Here is a 27,120-nt window from a genome sequence, read left to right as displayed (position 1 = left end):
GTTTGCGATGTAATCGTGATGTATCATGGTAAAATCGTGATGTATCATGGGAAAAGGTCGACATCAAGTCCAGCGCAATCTGAATATTACCATGCTATTACATAGGAACACGTGACAATATTTTTAGTTTGTCAATATAACGGTATTACACGCAAATCGATAGAGAAAAAATTAATTGCGCACATTTCAAATCACATTATTAAGTATTATTGAGTATCGATTCGCATGTAACACCTTTATTGTCACGTGTTCCTATGTAATAGCATGGTAATATTCGTATTGCGCGGACTTGGATGTCGACCTTTTCCCATGATACATCACGATTACATCGCAAACCGCTGGCGCGCCTCTTATTGCTAATAGCGAGAATTTTAGAAGCAGGTCAGGGCAGGGGGACGATTAGGAAATTGTAAGCCCAACCCCCGGCCCGGTGGTCCCAGTACACCCCTGGATCTAGTCACACCCATATGATTACATGATCTCCTGCTGTACAGCACCCCTTAGGGTTGACAAACTTGTCACCTGCACATGTCACGTCTAAGGACCCAACTTCTGCAAGCCAGTGATAGGCAAGATTTCCAGGAAACTGAAGCTATTTTTAAACAAATGTCATCACAAAATCCCTCGAGAGGAAATGAAGATGATGAGATGGCCCACTTTTTACTGTGACGTCTATTTCTGTCTTATCTTTTTTTTCACCATCTTTTGCTCACCATAATCTAAAACTGTCTCACTCACAGATATCCTAAATTAAGGTTCTCGCACCATAGCTGAACCATGAGGCTGTGAAGTATCGCGGTATCACACAACAGAATGGCCCTTTAAGAACAAAAGCTAAATTGGGCTATTCCATTTGAAATCCATACACCCCTATCCTTGATCTTCGATTCAGATTTCAAATGGAGTCAGCCATTCAGATAACCTCATTTTGAATCATACTACTTGTATGGAAGATTAAGGTCAAGTCTTCCATAGGGGAAGGTTGCCTTGCCCCCTTTTCTCTCCCTCTAGTGGTCAGCAAGATTACTGGAAGTATAATAGCTAAAGACGTGCAGTTTTCACAATTCAGCTATGGTATGGCATGGGGTATTTGCTGAATACCTCCCACTCTGACTTGTACCCCCTCCATTTATAAAATTCCCCCTTTGGGGGATATGGGTACAAATGCAGTGTGTAAAATAGAGTCCATCCGCACATCAGAGACACGCTATATACTTTGTCTTTGGATGTGCCATTTTCGTAAATGGTGGGCTAATGGTGGTAAGTGGTGGGCTAATGGTGTACCAACTGCCAAAATACCATGACAAAATTGACAAAATTTGTGATGTTTATCTTTCAGCATTAAAATTGCCAAATTTGTGCATGCTTGGCATACATAATTTTCGGTAAAGTCATTTTGGTACCTTAAAAATGTTGTCCACAGTGTTGTCCACAGTGGACAACTAGACACTAAGACAGGGTCCAAGCACTGATACATGTACATCAAAACTAAAGTTAAACATAAAATATTATGGACGGGTTACTTTCAGGCCGGACAGGTTACTTTTAGGAGCAACTTGCCCTGTGGACTAGTTTCAAATATTTGCTCAATTTTACACACTGCCAAATGGTAGGAACATTTAACCCCCACCCATCCCATGTGGGAAGCTAGCCGCCCTGATATTGAAGATTTTTGGCCTTTTGACAATTGTCGTCAATTTTACCCCCCCCCCTCCCTTAAAAGTTGCCTTGGCCCCTTTCCCCACATGACTATGCTACTGCACCCCATTAATTTATGCTACCTCCCAAGGAACAAACAATGAGGCTACCACTGGGCCCCTGACCATTGCAACATCAGTCACTTTGTACAGACAATGTATACACCAGATTGACAGGAACTAACCATAATTAGCCTTTAGTATCATCATTCCATAAATCATTTTTATATCTATACAAATGATCAACATTCTGTCACATCTTCCAAATTTAATTGACAAAAGGTAAATACAACAAAAGAGAACAAATCAACTATGAATTGCGGTTTGGTTAGTTTGCAGGGTCTTCTTGGCTGAATGCCACTTTACCTAAGTATAGCTTTTCACCCAACCTACGCACTACACTCCCTGACATACTTGGGCATACAAGGCATCATGTGCGGTCCTCATTTTAACCACTTTTCACATGCAATGTCTGTGTTGAAAATTTGTATTAAATGGAATTGAAACGTGGTGTAAACTGAACATAGACAATGAAATAATACAAGTTACAGATCATTTTTAATTTGTAGTGAACATGAAAGTATTTCACTATCTTTAGTGCAGCTAGACAATGCGGCACATTAGGCAATTTTATCTCTCTTTTGCCTCAACCAACTGCATGCCCGTGCACCCTCCCGACAGCCTTGCAAGCTGCCGCCAGTGATATGGGGCAGGCAAATTGAACCCTGCCCCTGTTCCCTCTCAATTTTTATTTAAACCATCCAATAATATACTGGAATGCATATACTAACCAACTGTTTGCCTACCAACCACCCACCTGACAGCCCTCCAGCCAGCCAATCAGACAATATTTTGATGTCTTTCCCCTCACATACCACCACAAGTGACTGACCACCCGACCACCCACCCTGCTGACCCAGGACTGGACATAAAGGGCCCATCCACTAATTAGGGATGGACTCTATAAATCCCACAAAATTATGCAACTTTCCAACCGTACCAGTGTCATAACGAGCAGGAGGGGCAGGACGTAACTTTAGGAGGGACAGGAGTCCCGTTTTCCCCGTTTGCCCCCCCCCCCCCGAAAATCAAAAAAGTCAACCTAGTTTATGCCACTGGTTACAGCTATAACTGGTTGCAGTTCCTTGAGGGGGATGCGCGCGAATCGTTCGACCACAAAGCAGTCTTCAAGCCACTTGCGGCAAATAGTAGAGGATGTTGGATTTTGTAAATGTTAGAGAAGGCTTGTCATGGTCCCTTACACCAGTGGCGTAGCGTGGGTCATCCGATTGGGCACCGGGTCTGATTGGGGGGGGGGCACAAGCCATTTTCCGGCCATTTTCCAATGGGATTTTTTTAAATTTCAGATATGACGCTACGCCACTGCCCTACACACTGAACAAGTGCTAGTTACAACCAGTTACATATAATTTTTCCCTGCCAATTTCCAATCACTACAACCAACAAATAATTTTGCAAGGCCACAGCCCTCTACAGACAGGCACATCACGTTCTATTGTAAATAGTCACATACAGAAGCCACGGACAAAGACATTGTCGAGATTTAGCAAAAGCGGAAATATTTTGACAATTTAACGTTTCCTGATTGAACATGGGACACTAGCCAAAAAGACATATGGTTTGCAACCTAAGCATTCCCTCTATCAAATTGGTCATTATAGACAGAGAGCTCAAAAGGCCATGTTTCTGTTCATACATTGATAAGATGGGATGCCCCTTTAATAGGAATAGGATCAGATCATAGATTTGAAGGTGTTCAACTGTCTAAATGAAACGATATCCACAATATGAAATGGTTCACAATAGTAGAAATTTCAGCAACATGTCCCAACATTTTTTTGACTTCCTACTCATAAGGGGCTGTGCAATAATTATGAGCCCACCGGGGTTAAATTTCCAAACGGCCAGCCAAAAATCTTTGCCCCCCCCCACCCCTTGCATATGCCAACCTTATATGGTCTAGATATATGTTGCGAGCGTAGCGAGCAGGAAAATTTGCATATTAAAGCGTTCCCGTGCTGTTTTCCGAAGTTTTTAGAGCGTTTTATTTAAAAGCGCCCCATGAATGTGTGCCAAAAATCGCACTGCTCCCCTCTCGGCTCGGCAAAAATGGCTTGCCCCCCTTCGGCTCGTAAAAAAACCTGTATATGGTCATAATAATGACAAACTAAATTTGCAGGACTTAAAGTAAATTATAATAAAGATAATTTTTATCAAATCTTCCATTTGTTGAACTGTAAGTAGGTCATAATCCATGATGGGATACCACCTGCTTGATGGGACAAAGCTGATAGAAGTCTCCGTCTCATTTATGTATAAACATTTCCTCATCCATGGATAAACGGAAAGGTAAGGAGCATCTTTAAGATATAACATATCCTTGTTTCTGTACCTTAGGGTACACAGAATTGCACTTTCAGGTTTCACTGCTTTATGTTTCTTCATGGACTTCTAACAAAATGGGTTTCTAACATAAGACAACCTTTAACAATTGAACAAACTCTTCAATATCAAAAAAAATTTCCAAGGAGGAACCCCATCCCTATTACTTCACAGGCATTTCACCTGATGAAAATCCTATATATACCCATCGGCGTGCCCAGGATCTGTTTCTGCGGGGGCTCAGAGGGGCTTTCCGAGTTATGCTGGGGGCTTGGATAAAAAAACAGCTGATTTTACATGATTTTTAGTAAAGTGCGGGGCTCCAGCCCCCAAAGCACCCCCAAGACACGCCACTTATACCGATGTCCACTGACAAGTATTTTCAAATTGAGGTGCCTAAAAATGACCAAGTTAGTGAAATGATCCCTGGAATCCACATTTCTACAAATGTTTGCAACACTGCATTTAATATTGCTAACAAAAGTTTTTCAATATCTGAAATACTGTCAAAGGTAGAGTTTGTGCGAGTTTCCAACCATGGAGTTTCATACACGCACATTCTAACCACTGAGTTTTCACACACATCTGCACACAATCGACTTACTGTGGAGGTGATTAGTATAGTATACCCCTCTATGACTCAAAGACAATGTTTTTTAATCTTCAACCGTGGAGCTCCACGGTTGCGATCAGGCTCTACAGTTGGTATGTGTATAATATGCACACTTCCACAGTTTGAATGCGGATGCATTTGCACAACCCCCACATACACCCCCCCACATGTAAGCGCCTCTAAACGCGGACACCGTTTAGGACTATATGCAAATGCGGTCGTCTGAATCTGTAATCAATTAACATACCAAGGATGTTTTCCACCATTTTGTTTGTGTATTTTTGTGTGTATGGAATTTAACCTAGCAACTGCGGACGTATGATAGAGGATGTATTTTGCAAATACATTAGACATGCAATTACGGTCGTTTGCAGACCTCCTTGAAACGAGGATGGTCCCCCATTGCAGAGTGGTCCACAGTTTAAATATGAATTGCGAGTGTGTGTCCTTGTTTGCTGGCAAACACCCATGCACACACCCCAAAAACATACATTTAAACCAAGTTAAATCTTCATCACCGACCGACAGCTTACATTGTACAAATTAACATAACTTGTATTATAATAAACAACATACAAAAATGTCTTCATAATTATATTCTATTTTATTCATATTAAAAATAAATATATTATAACAAATGCAAGTTTGATTGATTATCATAGTAATTTTTTAAATTACAGCATTATAAATTTACATTTTATTACAAAGATAAATTCATAACAGTAATTTCAGTGACAGACTTTATTGTCTGGAATAAATGCCCCCTGTAATAAATGCCTCCCCTGTGATTTTTCAATGAAAAAGTAACCCAAAATGCAACAATTTCCATGCCATATCATGCGAGTAAGCTTAAAACTTGCATCAGTACTGCCCATCGCATTGGATTTCAACCCTGAAATAAAAACGAAGTGGATTATACTTTTGATTTTCACCCTGATTTCTAAGCTTTTTTTTACTGACAATTTGCTTCTTATAAATGACCCCATTTGGGTCACTCCATATCATATCAAGGATGCCCCCCCCACCTGACCCCCTCAGATTTGCTTTATATTTTACTCATATGTTGTAACTGTAAAAATATTAAAAACCTGCAAGTTTGAGGTCTGTAGCTCTTATGGATTTTCTGTGGCAGCCATTTTAAGTTGGAGTAGGGGAAGCTAAATTTTGACCCAAAGGTTGCCCTTTAAATAAATTTCATCTTTGGGAGTCTGTGCCTCGATTTTTAAGCCTTCCAAATTCGGCACATTTGCAGTACATGCAATCATAAGAAAATGGTCAACTTTGGGCTTGTTGTTTTATATGAAGTCAACCTAGACAATTACTGCCCCCCCATATAATGACCCATACTACACCACTACTAGTGGGTGCTTACACTCAAATCAATTCTAAACTTGCATAAATGAATAGCTGATTACAGTTGCTCTGAGTAACTAGCAATGAGAGCTAAACTTGAAATTGATTGTAAGAGTTGTAATACCGTAAAATTCCGTCTACAAGCATATATATGCCTCTAAACGAGGTTTTTTTGACACAAGAGACAAGAGGCAGACACTCTTAACAAAAAACGTTATTTGGAGTTTGAACAACTATATTACTGATAAATGCGGCTGTACAAACATGTATATTTGTAAGACCAATCTATTGCAATGTTTTTGAGAAGGGTATTGGCCTTTCATATCTTTCGTTAAAAAAAACCTCGTTTAGAGGCACATATGCTTCTAGACGGAATTCTACGGTATGATGATATCTTATGGCAACATATTGGAATTCATTTCAAATAAATGACTCTTTAAATTAAACTTAAATAGCATGTGATTAAGTCTAATATCATGGCAAGATAAGACAAGATATGAAAATATGTGCCAGAGATATTATTAAACTTAAATTTATAAAATAAGTATAAAATTCATGTTTCCATCCAAAGCAACAAATTACCCCAGGAAGACTAATACTGGGGGGTATCAAAAGTTTTAGAAATCGCCCAGAAGTGAAAGAGCTATATCAATGAAATTTTGTCAGTGCAATCACTGGTCCTTATGTACACTATGATGCAAAAATGGTCTCATAAGAATGTTTACTTTTTTTACAGGCGCTAGATGTCAGTACCTGCCTAACCGCATAACCAGCAAAATGGAGAAAATTGAGGCATGTAGCATGATTAAGTTCCATTTTAAGGGTTACAGTGCCCAAAAAATCTGTGATGAAATAAAAATTCATTTTCCAAAAAGCAACAGTGACAATATCACAATCAACACCGAAGATAACTTTCATTTCATCATAGATTTTCTAGGCACTGCAACCCTTCAAATGTAGGATCTTAATAACGCTGCTTGCCTCAATTTTCTCAATCTTGCAGTTTATGTGCAGTAACTGGGGCAGCAGGTTATTAGCATCTAGCGCCGCCTGTAAAAAAAAGTAAACATACTTATGAGACCATTTTTGCACCATAGTGTACATAAGGACCAGTGATTGCACTGACAAAATTTCATTGATATAGCTCTTTCACTTCTGGACGATTTCTAAAACTTTTTGATACCCCCTCGTATAATGACAAGATTAAAAATGAAAATATGTGCCTGAAATAGTATTAAAACATCCAATTTATTTACAAATCTTGATGCTGATTTAAAAAATAAATACATAAATAAACATTGGTCATTAATTATAGTGCACTGCACTTTATAATAATTATTCCACCATATTAAACTGAGATACATCTGAATCATTTGGCTTCAGAAAGGCACTACCATGATGCTGCAACTTCTATGTACTTCGATTACCAGTGGCGGTGCTAGGGGATCCATTTAGAAAAACCACGATGGCGGAGTTACCACAGCGATACGCACATGGCAATTGTGAGTCGGTACTCTTTAGTTCTAATTTCTTTGTCAAGACTACATTTATCACCAAGCGCTGATAATTTCATTGTTTGATAAATAGGTCTACCAACCTATTCATATCCAAAAAGGCTAAAGTCCTTTATTCCAAAAAAAAAGGCAGGAAATTTCATGACCAAGCATACTTTGCAATCTGCAAGTTAAAACATTTGAAAATGTTTTAAAAACTGACCGAGTTCCGTCTAGTCATTAATAGTCATTTCTCACAGACCGAAGTTATTTCAAACATGTGAAATTTTAAACCACTTTCCATAAAATACTAAATAATGATATGCAAAGATTTCATCTTTTAATCAAGTTAGGTATGTTAGGTTGCCAGCACTTTCATTCTATCAATACAAAAAGTAAACTTTATTCCCATTACCAACAGACATGGGATATGTAGAGGGCTATATAGCTTGTCATGTGAGTACATTGAAAAATGGGTTAAAAGGTACAAAGGTATATCAAATAGCTGCCCATAGGGTTGTCCGACATATTCAGACTAACCAAAAGTCTCTGGAACTTCAAATTGGGGTCTCCAGAACCCCAGAATGGAAACCAGAATGGAAAAAGACGTTTAAAAGGGTCTTGAGGGCGGTAAAGCAAGGTACATGGAATACCTCTGTCCCCCAGCAGCCTCCCAGGGGGAATTTCCTTTTTCTCTCTTCCCTCCAGTTATGCCACTAGCTATATTCTACATGTCAAGTAATTTGGATAATTAAGCTGTTAATTTTGTAACATTATGATATTTGCCAAAAGGCAGCTATGGTCATATCTTGTACTTACATCTTTGCAATGCTCAAAACATTATACCACCAAATTAGTCTCATATCCTATGTCACAGTCCAAAATCTTCCATTCAATAATAGTCTCAAAAATATTGACCTCAAACTGTGGGGTATGAGTTTATATATCCAATACCCTTAAAGGTCATTCTGTGAGTGTGCAAGCATACTGGGGTCAAAGAACCATACATTAAGAGATGAGCCTGTTTAAGATCCTATTGTATGAATACATGTAGCAACAGTTACATGTCTTCTTCTTCCTGCTATATGCCGTGGGAATCGCAATGTTATGACCTGGTTTCGCAGCAAGACAAACTTCCATGCTTGAGAGCATGTCAGGAATGTTATTATATAATAATAATGGCTTTTATCATTCTAAATTAAAGTACCAATCACAATTTCCATAATTGTGGCCAAAGGTGATTAAAAATATCACCTCCGATTAAGACACAGATTTATTCTTTAACACAAAATATTTAGTAACCATTGACGATAAGAGTTGGATACCGGTGGAATTTGTAAATTGTTGAATTCCTGCATTTCTTCACATTCATTGAAATGAAATAGGGGTTAAATGCTTCTGGATGTACTATGCTTTACCTTGGTTATGATACTGAGCACTCTATACACTTGGTTTAATACTAACACCTGTGGATCCCCTCTTGTGTGTGGACCGAGGTGGGGTGTTGGCAGTGGTGTATGAGCCCCCCCCACCAAACACTCCCACTCCTTGCATTTTGTAGAGCTGTTTTAAAATTAGGCATGACTTTTTTTGTTTGTTTTTTGCTTGTTTTGGGAACTATGTTGCCTGGACTGGCCCCCCCCTTAAAAAAACCCAGCTATGCCACTGGATGTTGGGGGCTCAAACAGCCCATAAAATCAGCAGCATCATGTAGCCTAGAAAATATCAGGCTTCTTATTAGGCCTACAATTGAAAGATCATTATTTCATATGCATATCTATCAAATTGGTCTACTACATAAAACCTAAAGTTTCATTGACATAATTATGTCAGCACAGCAGCACAGGTGTAATTCAACTTTTGCAATCGAGGGGTTAGCTGGGGAAAAATGGGTGTCAAAAAATACCAATGCTCCATTGAAGCGTGTACAAGTGGTCAACTCATTTCAGTGGAGGGGGAAGAAGTGGGGAGGGGGTAAATGTTCCAATCCCCGCCCAACAACATAACCACTTGACCTTAGTGTTCATTGCATTTGCAGGCAACAAAAAATCAATTAGAATTAATTTTTTGTTACTATCACTTCAGAGCTGCATTATATCAATCCCACATGCATATAAAAAAAGTAATATATATACATGTACATGTATATCCATTTTGCAAACACAGGTAGACAAAACTCGACATTCTTCATTTCTGGGCACAGCATGCATAGTCATTCCCAGGCTATGATGAAATACTGCTTCAGTGCATTTAACCTCTTTGCTATGTAAACTTTCAATTTATAAAATGCCACATAGGAACAGTTTATCAGTTCAAAGAATTTGCTACAACAGAACTTGGTGAGAAAATGATTGCAATGAATTGCGTGGGTTAGTGTGATTGAACAACAGAGGGCTTCATCTGGTAAAATGGATAGAGCCAGGCGGTGATGGAAGCGATATCGCCAATTTTGAGGTCGCCATTGGATTAACACATAATCATGAAATCTTCACAAACAATTCTAAATTTGTTATGTGGTGTCAAAGCAAAATTATCTTACTCTAAAACCGTCGGGGTTCTACAAAGTACCCCACTGCAAGTATGTTAATTTTCCATTTGTAATTGCTAACCGTGTATTTTGAATGGGGCTGTCAGCCCTGTATCTTCGCCAGCCTCGTACATCACGTGTTGCGCTTCCTACGCCGCCTGGATAGAGCTATGGCAAGTTATAACCAAAATGGCCATTCAATTTTTACTTTGATTTTATTCACATACATAAAATGGGTCCAGATCTTAAGAGGAAGCCCCACCAGAGCAGTTCTTCTGGGGTGAACCAAACCTGCCTGGTTATCAAATTAATCAGTGACAATGTTATCTCTGAATTTGACAGGTGCTAATTGATGCAAATAACATTAAAACATCAATCAGTACCTCTCAAATTCAGACATAACCTTGTCACTGATTCATTTTGATAACCAGGCAGGTTTGGTTCACCCCAGAAGAACTGCTCTGGCAGGGCTTTCTCTTTTAAGATACCAGCATCAATCTGCTACAGTGCAGAAGACCGCTATTGTCCATGATCCTACACAAGCCGAGCAATATTGGTAAGATACCATGTTTCGTTTCAGTACCATTTGAATTATGTCTTTATAATTTGCCATGCCCTATTTATATAATCTTAAAGCAAAAATTATTGGAGGAAAATCGCTACAATAACTGCAGCAAAAATTGAAGAGTGTCATGATCATGCTGCAATCTCACCGTCACATTTAGTAGGCTAGCATGTGATTGGCCGAAGCAATTTATTCTCTTCATTCAAATCTAGTGAAGTTTAAATGCGCCTTTTTCTCATAATTTCTGATTATTACCTCTGGAAGTCTTCTCCTTCAGCTACAATCCTCCTTTCATGAGGTACCCCAAATGTACCCCTCCTCTTCATTACACACCGTATGCAAATGTATAGACTGTCCAAACAAAAGTCGGCACCAACCACTGAATTTAGACCAGAGAATTCAGCCTCTGCCATGTGCGTGTCACTCATGGAGGAAAAAAAGTGGCCCTCCGAAATATTGATTCTTGCATGTATGTCTATAATACGCATACTTAGCTTTATATGTGCAAAAAGTTCTTATAATTATTATACCAACTATATTTAAAATTTCAGCCTTTGAGGAACATATTTTGGCCTCCATTTGTAACAATCCAATATGGCCGGTTCCATAGTGGAACAAATGACACTATACTTTGGTTCACCTCAAGTTTAAGTAGTGATGTCAATGCTTTTTCTCAGTTGTGCCAAAAGCGTGCCAACAAACCAAACTTGATGGTGTACATAACACTTTGCACAATTAACTTTACAAGTGGGATTTGATACTGCAACCAGCGAAATATGCACCTAACATACCCTACATCACTACCGAACTGAAGATGAACTGAAGCACATACATTATCCAAATTCTCTTGTCTAATTTCTTTGGCACCAGCACATGTGTTGATTTCTTTAACTAATGTGGCTCATGATGTCATGTATAGCTCTATCTTAGCTATGCAAGAAAGTACTGCCCAATTATGCTAGCAAAGGCTCCTAATGATACCAATTAAAATTGGACCAATACTTTTGAGGATACATGTTCAAGGAAAGGATTGCTTTTTGCAAACATCAACAATGTTAACCTAGGTAATTTGCAGATATCACACTACTTCCTTGAAGTATCATCTTTATCGATCACAATCATATTTATAAGATCAACAGCTAAATTACACAACTTAAAACACAATGTGTGAGTCAAAACATTTTCAAGAAATCAACACATAGTTTGGGACTTCCATTTAGTATTTCAACATTTTATACCATAAAGATTCACCTAATTGGGCTCTTTTGCCTTGAGGTAAATTTCAGGTACAAATAGAGAGCTCCCTCATCTGAAATCCCAACAAGAATTAAGGCTCTGTGCCCTTGGGAATTTTACAGGAGGGCACTTTTAGATTGTGCCTAAAATTCTACTTATGTCAAGGGGCCATAGCACCATTAGGCGAATCTTTACAGTATTGACTGTTGCTAGTCACACCTTTTTGTTTCTAGAGAATTTAACAAATATTACTCTAAACCCAGGTGAGCCCTAACGGAACTTGTTAGTATTGAACAATGATGGTTACCCATAGCAAAGTTGGATGAACATTCTACTTTAAGTGAAAGAAAATTCTTGCGAAAATCTAAGTGGAAGAAAGTTCTTGAAAGACATCCCAAATTGATGCTTAAAACAATAAAATAACACCATTTTTGTCACCTACACATGTTTATGGTTTGTTTGTATAATTGGTCACTCTGTATGGAGACACGCTTGGGTCCTGATGGGACCAGGCTCAAACAAAATGTACCAGCCAGGCTATAAAAAGCCTAAATAAGCATGTTGGCTGATAATGAAAGAATAGTGATAAACAAATTTATATATATAAATATATTTCTTTTGGAGAAATAAAATATATAAAGGATGTCTCAAAAAAGAACAGTTCTGTGTGACAGAAAATCTCTTCTCCACTATTTCTTTGGCACACTTTTCAGGTAGATGGATTTCGCCTGATCAAAATGTAATCATCCAAGTCTACATCTACTTGATTTAGGTAGATTATGAGAGCAATCAATGATATGTTAGTACCTAAAGTATCCAGCATTGAGCATTAAGTATGAATTGTTAAATACATATGTTTTTTTGACATGTAGAATGGGATTACGAATTAGGTGTGATTTTTATTTTGTCATAAATCAAAAAATGAAGGGGTCAATTTTCAACATTAAAAAATATGTGATAGCTATTTTATAACAAACTTTTCAGGTCTGTTTGGTTTGGTCATTATACTTAAGAATGAAATTGTCTAACAGTACAGTGCTTTATGAGACACCCTGTATGTAAAGATATTTTAATATCATTCATCAAACTATGCTACGGCGGCACCATTTCAACACATCCCCACCTGAAGTGACATTTAAATGCTTGGAAGAAACTCCCAGCTCAATTGACCTCATGCAATGTCTCCTGTGATGACCTTGTGACCTATGACCCCGGCAAGATGTTGGTTACTGCCATCACGACGGTTGCTGAATTTGTCGCTGTAATCTAAGATGTTGGATGTGTGGGTGCTTTCTGAGTTCGTCCTTCAGTTCTTGTTCTGTTGGCTCTTTAAGCTGTCCTCTGTATCATACAAAGACAAAGTCCAACATTAATTAAGGAAACAAAAACAAACGAAAAACATAAATACCATGACACCAATATTTAAAGGGACTCTCAGAGATTGGTCAAGGACCAACAAAATCTGTACAATTTTCTGAAGTCACTTAAAAATGGTTGATAAATTGAGAATAATCATTTATTTTCAGAAAATCTCAACAAAATAAGAAGAAAGTGACAGGTTACACCCATCTTGAGATAGCCTTCTCTATAAGTGAGTTCAATAATCAGGACAGAGTGCATTATGGGTAATATTCGGAAAGGTTACCCGGGTGAAAAAACTTGTAGCTCACAGTGTTTCATTAAGAGGTCTTTATAGCACCTTGCATGTAACTCTAAGTATTGGATGAGCCTGATTAGAACTGCCAATGATGTAAATGGCGAGTGAAATCACACAAATTCCTAGTGAGTCACAGTTCATCACACGACCTGTCAATTCTGTTATTTCTCCCACAATGCACTCTGTCCTGAATTATCAAACTCACTTACATGTATTGTATTTGCACAGAGTTCCTTATGCCCAGGCATAAAGAAAATACAGTCTCTAACTTATTCATTGTAAGGGGTACATGTAGAGTTTTGGAAATTAATCTAATACTGGAACTTACTTTATGCAACTTCGCTACGTTGCATCTGGAACCACCAGACTTCATCAGGCAACTGACCTGCTGGACTGGTCATGTGATAGACGGCTAGGTATCGTCTTGATGGCCAAGTCCCATGCATGAGATAAAGCGGAGTCCCCTCTCTTGTTTAGTGATGCATGGGACCGGGCCATCAAAACGATACATAGCCGTCTATCACATGACCAGTCCAGCTGGTCAGTTGTCTGATGAAGTCTGGTGGATCCAGGTGCAACATAGTAAAGTTGCAAAAAGTAAGTTCCAGTGTTTAGATTTATTTCCGAAACTCTGTTAAAACTACTGGATGACTAAGAACATTCACTCAACGGTACATGTAGTTACTATAATACTAAATACTCTAAAAGTGCCAACAAATGACAAATGTGGGGAATAACATAGTTCAGGATTGACAAATCTATGAATGTCCCTTTAAAGAGGAAGCCCTGCCAGAGCAGTTCTTCTGGGGTGAACCAAACCTGCTTGGTTATCAAATTAATCATTGACAAGATTATCTCTGAATTTGCTAATTGAAGGTGCTGGTTGATGTTTTAATGTCAGTGGCGTAGATTTCTTTTTGACATTGGGGGGGATGGTGATGAACATTTTTTTTGAAGAATAGTGAATCCAGCACCTGTTGGCGACAGAATAAGTTAATGTTACAAATGCGCGCGAAAAATTTTGCTATTTTGAAGCTAAACTGATGAAATATGGTGCAAAAGTGGAATAAATCTGCTGAAGCTTGCGAAAATTTACACTTTTGGGGCTAAAATGGGCAAATATGAGATAAATTTGGTCAGAAACCTATATTCAGGCATCAACATTGGGGGGGGGGGGATGATTGTATGGAGCATCCCCCCCTGGCAATATTGGGGGGGGATAAATCCCCCCCATCCCCCCCGGGATCTACGCCTATGTTTAATGTTATTGCTTCAATTAACACCTGTCAATTTCAAAGATAACATTCATTTGCTAACCAGGCAGGTTTGGTTCACCCTAGAAGAACTGCTCTGGTGGGACTTCCACTTTAAGAACACATCAAATTTGTGTAAATATGGGTATGAGACTATACATGTATTGAAAAATTACATTCTATGAATTCCCTGGTTCCCATTTCCAACTTTATGTAATCTACGTCAGTAATACCACATATTCATGACAACTGACATCACTGTGGTTAACCACACTTAAAGGTGCTTCCTTGTACTGGATTAAAGAGACACTATGTACAAAGTCCCGGCGACGCCATCGTGTTTTTTTTGGTTTTTTTATGTACAAAGTTATTGAGGCTAAACTGAATGTACACCGCTTTAAACAGATTCCGATGTGTATCAAAAAATGGTGAAACATGATAGAATTCCCTTTCAACAATGAAAACAAGCTAAAGATCGTCTAATTTACATGATTATTTCATGAGGAATGTCAGTTGAATCATTGCCACTCCATATTTCTCTGTTGATATGGGCAATAAAACTACAGAAAATATGGCAATGTTTAGCCGCTTGTAATATAACTTCCGTTGCTTTGGCTAAAAAAAAGTTATGTCTCAAAGCCACAGCGCGCGTTTGTTTTTCTTAGCGCTTCCATGTCAGCTGAAACAGCAAATTCATTATTTATCATGAATTTCTGAGACACATTTGGAAGAAAATTTAATTTATTTGATTTGATACTCGCATTGTTTAGGTATAAAACAATTGATATTTGTACTTCAATTGTGTAAATCAACTGCAATTTTATGCTGTGTACTTTTGAACACTCGAAAATGACATAATACAAAATTAACTTTGCAAAAATCTTAGAAAAAAAAACCTTCAAAAAATGCATTCCGGATTTGTTTTTGAAACTGCTATGGGCTTTGAAACATAGCTTTTTTGTATCAGAATAGCAATATTCTTGACAATATGTGATCGATAAGTTGCTAGCATGCCCTAGTGTCAAGTTGTAAGCAGTTTCACAATCACTACCAGCGTTTAATTACTTGCGATTTTTAAATTGCACGCTGCAACTGCTAGCATAACACAGAGATGCCAACATTTACATTCAGCAATCAGGGAGGTTTCACACAGAAAATAGGGAGGTTTTCAGAATTTACATGCAACCTAATAAAAACCTTCCTGAATCATGAGGTTAGGCCAAAAAAAAAAAAAAGGTTTGTCTCAAAGCTTGCGCGCACGTTTGAAAATCGCACGATTTGACAAAAATGAAATGCGGAAATTTTTTTTATTTCAAAACAAATTTTTTTAAAGTTCCAGAAAAAAATCGGCGAAAATCAGACTTTTTTTTCAAAATACCATGAAAAATTCGGGAATAAAAAAAATATATTAAAAAAAATCGCATTTCGCATTTGTTTTTAAATTTCTCGTGAGCTTTGAGACAAACCATTTTTTTTTTTGCCTTATCAAATTTGTTTGTAGGATGTACAAGAAATTCCTTAATTTCAGGGAGCATCCCAGAGAATCAGGGAGGGTTGGTATCTCTGATGATATGCCCTTTATGATGAGGATGGGCATGTTAGTACTTTATATCTAAAACAGGGCTTCACAAACCTTGCTGTGCCCCAAATTTCTTGAGAAAAATAAGGCGTTACCCACAAAATAATACAAATGTTGTTATTTACTGAAACTATGTGTGCCTGTTTATTTGCGTGCTTCCTAGACATCTCCGTAGTCCACTTGCCAATTGTGCATACTCTGGCTATTACATTTAAGCTTAAAACTCTGATTTAATTAATGTGTGCACAATTGATAGATTTTCACAACTGATCTTTTCAGTCACCGTGACGCCCTCTGTTTGTTAGCTTCCCAAGTGGACTACTGACTTTGGATTGCAGTTAACATTTTTAACACGGGCCTCTATGGAGAGTTAGGCCAATTTCTGGCCTAACTAAAATTGGTCATGATGTAATGCATCTTTAAATGAATCTGGCTTGTGATTGGTCACCCAGATCTCGTTATTGTTTCAATCCTCCCGACACGTACTGGTACCATTAACTAATACATGGTACACAACTATCTAGGGAATGCGGCGCTTTTGTGCTGGCGGATGAACGACGCATCTAGCGCAGATTGTACCACCATGCTTAGTCTTGTGGTTAGATTTTATTGATAAACAAGTATGATTGACAGTGTGTTTTAGAGAACGAAGTCCGGGGTAAACAGGGGTAAAGTTCTGCTTAAAAGTGAAAGTCCATAGTCGGTTTTTCGGATAATAAACTGGCAGATTCTAAAATTAGAATTGTTCAGTATTGAAGTGTCATTATAATTATGCCATTATGATATGTTGCATTCAATAATATAAGCCTACATAGGGCCTATACTTTACTTTTACTGTCACAAATATAATTATATCAACTTTTTCATAACCATTTTATACTAGTATTTTCATGTAATAAATATCAGTATAATTTCGAGTTCAACTGAATGCGTTCATCATGATTAATAACATTTTTATTTATCAAAAATCGACTATGGCATAGTCTACGTGCTTCCAAGAATATTAAAGTGGACGAATACTTATACCAATTTTCAAAGAAAATTTGACAAATTTTTCACTCAAAGTTCAGATTTTGGCCAAATTTAGATTTCGTGAAAGCTTAACAAAAATTTTTAACTTTAAATTTCGAAAGTCGGCTACAATTAAGTGAAATTGGGGCATTTTTTGTTGAAAAATTGTAAAAATTTCCCATTTTTATACCAATATTGACTTTAAAAAGTTCAATTGTCTTCTTTTTTCAGTAAACGTACACAACCCCCTGATAAAGTGCTTGTGACAAGCCATTGTTTGGGTCACAGGCCGACAGTTTGTGAAGTCCTGGTCTAAAATGAAGAAGAATTTAATGTTTAAAAATGAAATTGAAATGCAAATTCTTCTGGTCTATATATTATCAATTCATCATCTACAACACTCCTGTAGACAGATGTTTTCACCAAATTGAAATTTCTACTTTGGCAAGATGCCTGATTCTGGAAGCTACTTTATATAGAGCTTTTTAAATTCTTAGAAGGTGCAAACTGGGAATGTCCCTTGCAACACATTTCATCAAAATTTGATGTTGCAATATTTCCGCAATGGCCCTGGGAATTTGGCAGGCATTCAATCATTTTAACCGCAATAATTTCTGAATTGAAAACCAGTCAATACTGGATTCTTAAAATGCTTTCATTTTAGAACTCAAAGGGACTCAACCAAACAAGAATAGTTGGCGCTAATACATACTTATCATGGTAACATGTTTCCTGATTATATAAAAATTCAGTATTTTACATTAAATTGGTTAATTACTTGGTATTGTTGACTTTACATGCAAGATGCATTGAGGACATTTTCTGAAATACCCCCCCCCCCCTCTTTCTCTCTCTTTAGTGGTGAAATAATTATAATACTAGAGCTATCACAGGAAGATGCCACAAATAACTGCAAAAAGTGCTAGACTGAGAGCTACACACTTTCACTGGATACTAACCCAACTTGTCCGTAATCAAAGTACACCCCAGTTTGGGAGCCACTGCAACAGTAAAACTGATGTGCAATGCACCAATGTGATTGTGGATTTGGACTTCTTTCCCCTCAAATAAACAGTTTATAGAATACAAATATATAACCCCAATAGTGGCACCATGGGGAGGGAGGCATGAAGGAAAATGCACCCCCCCACACACACACACACCCACAAGCTTGGAGAGCTTGCCCCGTCCCACCAATAAAAACCAAAAAAAATATAAAATTAATAATTTTTGTGGCAATTTTTTAGAAATTTAATGACTTTTGACATGCTGAAATTCACACTGCACCCATGCCCCTAACCCCCCCCCCCAGAAAAAAATTCTAGTACGGCCTCTGAATACCTCTCTTTTACTTTAACCCAATACTGCCAAATCCAACAGAATCCAACACAGGAAAACCAGTGCACATGCATGGATTCCACATGATGCCATGACGCAATCACTTTAAGTCATATGTACACACAGAATCGCTGGCTGGGCCAGTGAAACTCCTGTGGCTACAGGACTGCGATCACCTGCTTGCAAAGCTAGAGGTCTAAGGGTTGAATCCTGGGGGTACCAAGTGACTTCTTTGTTCATCTTCTCTCCTTTTTCATTTCTTCTTTCCCTTCCGATAGCAAAACCCCTCTGGGTGTTAGGGTTAATACTAACCTGAACATCATGTGGACTGACATCATATAGGAGGCTTGTAGTTCCTGTTGCTGAGCTTCCTGAGCTCTATCCCATTTGGTGATGAAATTCTGTAAGATGAAGACAAAAAAAAAAGGTTTTAAATCAAGCTCATAACCAGTTTCAAGGAAACAAAAACCAAGTCACTCAAAATTTGACCTGTTTAGAAGAGGGTGAGAATGCAAGTGGTCTAAGGCACTGCATTTGATACCTTTGAGGAGGACCTTCTGATTGGAAAATCTCATTCTCTTCTATTTTCTTCTATCTATATAATAGGCCCTATAAAAGTTTAGTGTATAATATATTTTCATTTACCCCTGTGAAATATGACTTTTGCAAAGACTCATTGCACTGGTTGACCAATCACGCCTGCGTCACGCGATGCTATGCAGATTGATCAGCGAATGAGGTGCTGATGTGATATTGACATGATTCAATAATCAGAACCCGTCTTCATGCTTACACCATAAACTGCACCAAATCGGGCAGTGCAAGAGATCTTTGCAAAATGCTGTAGCTGTTTTATTTGAATGGTAAAGGCAAAAGTGGCAAATTCTAATCTCTGGTTTGACTGTACAGTATTAATTGAAAAACAATATATTGGGATTTTATAATATGACTTCTTTCCCCTCAAATGAACTAACAGTTTATAGAATACAAATATATACTATGGGCAAGAGGTGAGATCAATAGTACTATTTTCTTGAGGGGCACAGTCCCGAAGGAAATTGTATTAATTGATCTTAATGAGGGACCACAGTTTTAACCAGAACCTCAAATAAAGGCAGTATATATTGTTTTATATACATCATTAATATATTCTTTGTTCATTGATCAGTTAAATGAAAATTATTCAACATTTGTATTCTCCAGCTTCTATCCTGAGTGAACAGCACAACCAATTTGAGCACAACTTATATTTTGCCCTCGGGGTAACCAATTTCAGCAGTGTGTGAACTGTTGTGTCGCATCGGATGCGCATATGTGGAAGACATTGTCAAAAGTATTATTTACAGCTTGGGGGTACTATCTATGGCTCATCCAGGACATTGAAAAGACTATTTACTGCATACTATACAAATATATACTGCCATGAGAGGTTCTGGTTAAAACTATGGGCCCGAGGTGAGATCAATAGTACTATTTTCCTGAGGGGCGCAGCCCCGAAGGCAAATAGTATTAATTGATCTCAACGAGGACCATAGTTTTAACCAGAACTTCAATAAAGGCAGTATATATTTGTTTTATATACTTCATTAATATGTTCTTTGTTCATTGATTGGTTAAAAGAAACTTATTTGACGTTTTGACTCTCCAGCTTTTATCCCGAGTGAACAGCACGACCAATTTAAGAACCTATATTTTGCCCTTCAAAAAAAATCGAATAGGCTAAAATCGGGCTAACCAATTACAGCAGCGCGAAATCACGCTATGGCAGTTTAGCGTGCGTGAACTGTTCCGTCAAGATCGAATGCGCCGGACGCCGGAAGGCATGGTCAAAAGTACTATTTACGGCTTGGAGGTACTATTTACGGCTCATCCGGGACATTAAAAATACTATTTACGGCAAAGAGGTACTATTTACGGATAGGAGTACTGATGGTAGAACTATTTTTGGTCATGTGATCCACTTTTAACCAATCAATGAACAAGAATATATTAATGAAGTATATAAAAGGTACTATTTACGCATGGGAGTACTGATAGTAGAACTATGTTTGGTCATGTGATCCACTTTAAACCAAACAACAATATATTTAATGAAATATATAGTAATTGCTCTGCAAGTACATTGTACATGAAGGCGAGTTATTCCAGTTGACATCTATACACCCCCTATGGTTTACAAGACTTTAATCTCACACACAGGGGGTACAGATTTCAAATGAAGTCACTCATTTGATTAGATGGGTGATCCTACATGTGGTAACCCCCATAAAAGTAATATATAGTAATATAGCTGCATAATGGCTTACCTCAAGAACAAGAGCTGTAAACACATTAAGGCACACTAACACGGATACAAAGTACCAGGATATAAAGTAGAGTTGAGCCCACCTGAAACAAACAATAAAATCAAATCATGATTAATGCGCAGGTTTAAAATCAAAGCAAAAGATTTTGGTTATTTCAAGTCCTTCATAAATCAGTGTTATTAAATCTAAACAAAGGAAATCATTTTCCGCTGGATAGAGAATATGTGACACGATCAAGGGAAATGAGTCGGATGTCGCTAATATTGATTTTGAGATATTGGGAAAGAAAGTGTTAACATTCTTTTGTTTTATATTGTTTTCAGCGATTGATCGAGTGACGTAACTTTGCAAAGAAATGTCGTATCAACATGGGGTTTTCAGTTTCTGAAAGCTCTAAACGTCCTCTTTAGGAACATATGTAAAACTCATTTTCGACCAGGGCCGACATGTGACTCATTCCCCTTGATCATGTCACATATAAGGGTCATTCCTGAACCCACAGGAGTCCTGATCCTGCTGGATCACATACAATTAGAATTTTAAAATAGTACTTTGGGAGTTATACGGGCTTGGGACCAGAGATGGCTACAAACTAAAGGATCTCCATTTTGCCAATGACATCGCCCTCATTGCAGAATCGGAAAAATATCTTCAAACCCTGATTGAAAGTATGCAATGGAAATCAGCATACCAAACACAAGTAATATTGGTTTATGATATCCCCAGTGTAGAACAAGAAGGGGTTAGCATCAAAATAGATGACACAACTCTTGATCAGGTAGGTAAGTTCAAATATCTGGGTGTGACACCTTTAAATGATTCCACCACTAAAATCAAATCTAGATTGATGATGGCATCAACTGGTCTAGGAATGTTACAGGAATATCCTTCTAGGAATGTTACAGGAATATTTGGAAGGATGAGGACATCTCTCTCAGAACAAAACTAAAGGTTCATTGGCTTTATATGGCCATTACTGCATCTGTGCTGCATTGCCAATATATTGATCATTTTCTGTTGCAACTCAACGCAATGCATTGCAAGTCCTGTTAAATCAATCTAACTTTATTGTGATACCACAATGTGGTATTTTGGGAAGAGACTGCAATGCGGGTTATGCAACTCTCCACAACGCAGATGCAGTGTAGCATGAACAGACCGTAAGGTATTAAATGCCCTTGTCTATCCAGTACACAGAACAGCCCAGGATAGAGAATTATGGAAAGACCACATTTGTGACACCAACATCCTCTTGGATACATTGGCAAGAGAGATACCATATTGTCTGCAGTGGAGTACAATTTTTGCGAAAGGGTGGCTTTTATTAAAAGCAAATTTTAGAGAAAAAACTTGAAATCAAGGCAAAAATGACAAAGAAGCACTCACTTCCAGTTTGTTTCTGTGTTCAAATCCAATATGGTGGTACCATGGCCACACAACAGCATATTATCATGGTAAAGACTTCAAAATCGCACACAGTCAGTTTTTCTTTATGCTATCTAGTAATCATGATGGCCAGCACTGATGCCAGTTTTATGCTTACTCAAATGATATGGCAAGGAAATTTTTGCATATCGGTCACTGTTGCATTGAAAAATCACAGGTGGCATTAATTGGAGGATCATTTATAACAGACAATACGGTAGATAGATAGATGGTGTAACAAAAGATGGGCAGGTTTGATCAAACATCTGTTTGCATGGTCCAATTTAAGTGATGGGCCCCACACCATTAGATTTTGCGATGGACCAGTTATATATTCAACAATGTTGACCCGGCGGGTCACTAGATTTTTGAGATATTAGAATTAGATATGAGCGAAGAACATTTTGAAGAGTTTTTGGACTACCATCTACCTCAATGTAATTTATATTTATATTTTTTTATTTTCAGTTGATCTATTGCTATTCTTATTCTTGTATTGCACATTGTAAATTGTACATGGCGGTACTCTGCTGTCTGGGCGGCCATGTATACTCCCCATAGAGTACTGTTTGCAAAGACAGGATTTAAGAACATGCCACGCTCGACATTTCATGACTGAGCCAAAAAAATAGAACAATGCGACCAAACAGTCGTGATTATGAGAAAAACGCTAGAGCGCAGGGATATATCCCGAAATGGGATATGAAATTTACCTGTTGTCATATTTTGCAGCAAAAATATTATGAAAACTGGGTCAGTACATTTATTACACGGCCAGTAGCTTTACAATCTCCCTGGCCAAGAGGACCAGTAGAAAATGGTAATCCAAATCAGACCCTATAACTTGTCTCATAGCTACAATCCTGACCATTAATAGTTTGAACACTTGTGTCAAAGTAGGACTGTTTGAAACCGTATTTCTGTTATACTTGACATATTAAAATTGTGCTTTCTTTAGTGTGAAATCTGAACCATTTTCTACTACTACAACCCTCCCCTGCCCCATCAATGGATGTTTCTAGGGTGCATGACCAAAAAAAACAACTAACAACATTGATTGGGGGGAATGGGGGCATATTTGAAGTACCCATGTTAAAGTGTTCAAACAATTATGACCGGGATTGTAGGCTTACCCTGAAGAATATTTCTTGTAGGCTCCTAAGAATATATGCCAATTATTGACCACCATCACATCAAATAGTACCACTAAAGCAGCCTGAAAAAACAGAACAATTAGAAACTCATAATTAACAAAGTCAGGTATACAACAAAACTTTTGCAGCTACCACAGATTTTAAGTGAACATTAATTGATGTTATATCCTTCAGTAATATATTCTTGTTCATTAATCATTGGTTAAACGAGTATCATGTGACCAAAAATTGTTAACTATTTTGCAAAACAGTCAAAAATGATTTGATGAGGGAAGGAGGTACTATTTGAAGTACTATTTCCCTGGGAAATAGTAGTCGGGGAAATAGTAGTACTATTTCTCTCTGAGCATGTATAACCTCATTGCCACGTCGCAGTTCCTAGTGGTCAGTATAACTCGCCATGTATGCGGGATTTCAGTACCGGTTCCGGGGTATAAATGTGTAGCAAGTCATGTTGTCTTGCAAAGCACACAGGGAGCGCAGAACTGCAGATAAAATATGGCAGTTTCATCAGGCATAAATCTGAGTTACATCAGGATCAGTATCTTAATATTGATGGTGAAACAGGATTACTCGTTTCATGACGGTATTGCAGAGGTTACAACATTTTTACGGTAAGCTATAGCCACTTGACTGTGTACGTGATGCATGCATTTGCATTCAATCAAAACAAAGCAAGGCCCAGTGGCGTGCGCAGTACATTGAAAGTGGGGGCCAGGTTGTTCAGTTCCCCCGAATGGAGTCTGATTTAGGTGTGTAAGGTGAGTTTTAGCGTTTTCCCCGAATGACCAACAAAAGTGGGGGGCACGTGCCCCCCTGCACCCTTTGCGCACGTCACTGGCAAGGCCAGAATAGCATTGACTAGGCCTAGCCTATGTGTATGCCTAGGCCTATGTCTATGATAAAGGCCTTGCGTTTCGAATATGTTAATGGGATACTCACTGCAAAATCATCAAAGTTATTGGCCCAGTATTCCAGCTGTTCAAAACTTCCACACTCATAAGCAGTTCTGTGATAGAGAGTAAAAGTAAGATGACAAGTTGAAATTTGTGAGATAATGCTTAAACGGCATGTCAAAAAAAGCCCAACACTAGGTGGTACTACACCCCTTGATAAATTTGTAACTAATTTTGCATTTTTCTCCAAAAATAATAACACAATAGTAACAAAAGTTATGTATATTATAGAGGCAAGGAATCCAGTTACTACACTGGAATTTCAGTGACTCAAGACAAGCAGTGCATTATTTATGATAAGAAAAGAGGTTCCGCTAGAATGTACCTCATTTCTTAACATATATATATTATGAACCACTTGTCTTCAATCACTGGAATTTCAGTGAAGTAATTGGATTCCTTGCCCCTATAATATACATAACTTTTGTTACCAGTGTGTAGTTATTTTTTGAGAAAAATGCAAAATTAGTCACAACATTTATCAGGGGGTGTAGTACCACCTTAAAAGATTGCAAATGTGGCAAAATTAAGCACAAAATATTCATTTGAAGAGCAAAATTAACTATCATTTTGATCATCAATGATCTTGGCAGTAACCATTTCAAATCAAGATTGGAAAAGTTTGGAAAACCAGGTCACATGCACTTGTAGGCTGATATAATGTTCCCTCAATTTAAGATTGAAAGGTGGGCTGGTCTTATAGGTGCTTGTTTAATATGACAAAGCGATTTCATAATGTGAACACTCATCTTCATTCCATTATTCTTATTGGAAGTGCTGTGTGTTGCAGGAGGATAAGTTCAAGCTATAATGTATGATCTTATAACATGGAATTGGTTTAATTTTTTTTTCAAACCTGCTGTTTTGGCATATTTGTAATGTTTACACATGTCCCAACCTACATCTTAATGGAATAAACCAAATTTATTGTGTTTGTCGGTCAACAGAGCAATTTTTAGCATAATGACATAATTCGGACATTTTAATGTCTGAATTATGACATTTATGTCATTAAAAGTCCTCCATAGAAGTCCTCATTAAACAGCCAAAATAGCCAGTGGTATGTCTTTTACATTACCTTGTAATTTCTCCTTAAAATGAACAGAAACCTTTCCTGACAGTTATTACTCATATTATTCCAGCATTTTGAGTAAAGAATAACAAAATTAAATTTTGATGGAAATCATACGTTATGACTTTCATCTCTATGAATATTTTGATCTTTGCTAATTCATAATTTAGCGTGATCAGAACAGTATCTTTATTCTATTTTTATTCAATAAATTGACCAAAGAAAATTATTCTTCATCAAAAGAAGATAATTTTATTATGATCAGGGTCCTTGAAAGCAGAGCTAGCAATGAAGAACATGGGCAAAAACACAGACAATAGAGATACAGACCGCGTGCAATCAGTCAAAGTCTCAGCATCACCTGATAATGAGGGCCGATTGTTCCATGAAATGCGACAGGCGAGACTGTTACGTCAATTACCGCATATTTTCACAGTCTATCGCGTAATCGCGAAAGCACGCAACGCTAGGTACGCAGCGCTGACGTGATTGTTAGACATGGTACGATCGAACAATCGGCCCTCATGAATATATGCGAGAACTCACATCATACAATACACAGGGATTTGACTGGTTGTACACGGTCTCTATCTCTCTCATCTGTGGGCAAAAAACACATCAATTTGAATCCCTAAATATTTGAATCAAATTGAATGTTACTCACGTGTTGGTTGCATTGATCTTTGGTGCATGTCTACTCGTCAAATCATGGAAAAGTTCCATTCCTAATATTGCAAAACTGTAATAGATAACCTATAGAGAATAGAAATTCGCACACATTGATTAATAATCACACACAGAATTTAAATAAAAACTATCGATTTTAGGTAATTTTCACATATGTGACATGCTACCATGGAATGAACGTAAAGTCGCAAGTTGGTAGTTTCGAGACACCCTGGCTACTGTGTTGGTGTTATTTGTTTCACACATACTTGTCCAAGCCAGTAGTATGTCTGTATGTCCGTTGTGAATGGGGGCACAATTGGGACATTCTCGAAGGACATACTCCTGGTTCGTACAGGTCCACCGCAAAGAAAGAACATCAACTCAGTCAGCCAGGATGTATCAAAACTACCAACTTGCAACTTTACGGTCATTTCGTTGTAGCAGGTCACATATTTTACGAACAAGCAGAGCACAAACAATACTCTTTTCATTGAATAGAATGCATTTGTAGGATCTTTTTGCCATTAGTAAGGCGACAAAAAAAACCTGTTCTTTGGGCAGACAGACCTGTCAAGTCCATTTGGAGGTGATCACAAATATACACCCTAACACAAGTAGCTAAGTAGTCCTTCAAGCTATGCTGCTGGCCCTTATTAACCAATGAGGTGCACTACAAGAAAGGACATACATACAGACATACTACTGCAATAATTTATTATATTGTGCTATTCCTGCTGAAATCCATACACCCTATGGAAGACATGTCTTTAACCTTCCACAGAGGGAGTGTGAATTTTAAATGGGGGTACTTGA

At 37.8% G+C, this 27,120-nt stretch overlaps 1 protein-coding gene across 1 annotated transcript in view; it reads right to left on the bottom strand.

Moving 5' to 3' along the window:
- Positions 1-12,597: 12,597 nt before the first annotated feature.
- LOC140166776 (two pore channel protein 2-like) overlaps positions 12,598-27,120 on the bottom strand; it is an 88,096-nt gene continuing 73,573 nt past the window's right edge. Inside the window, exons 20-25 of the mRNA XM_072190268.1 lie at positions 26,303-26,391; positions 24,553-24,619; positions 23,590-23,672; positions 21,032-21,113; positions 19,038-19,126; positions 12,598-13,228 (exon numbers count right to left, since the gene is read on the bottom strand). Of these exons, the coding sequence (XP_072046369.1) occupies positions 13,123-13,228; positions 19,038-19,126; positions 21,032-21,113; positions 23,590-23,672; positions 24,553-24,619; positions 26,303-26,391 (516 nt within the window). The 3' untranslated portion in view covers positions 12,598-13,122. The remainder of the gene's footprint in view (positions 13,229-19,037; positions 19,127-21,031; positions 21,114-23,589; positions 23,673-24,552; positions 24,620-26,302; positions 26,392-27,120) is intronic.

Source organism: Amphiura filiformis, chromosome 12 (assembly GCF_039555335.1).
Source record: "Amphiura filiformis chromosome 12, Afil_fr2py, whole genome shotgun sequence".
Lineage (NCBI taxonomy): Eukaryota > Metazoa > Echinodermata > Ophiuroidea > Amphilepidida > Amphiuridae > Amphiura > Amphiura filiformis.
The sequence above is the reverse complement of the archived record's forward strand: the minus strand, read 5'-3'. Positions and strand labels throughout refer to the sequence as shown.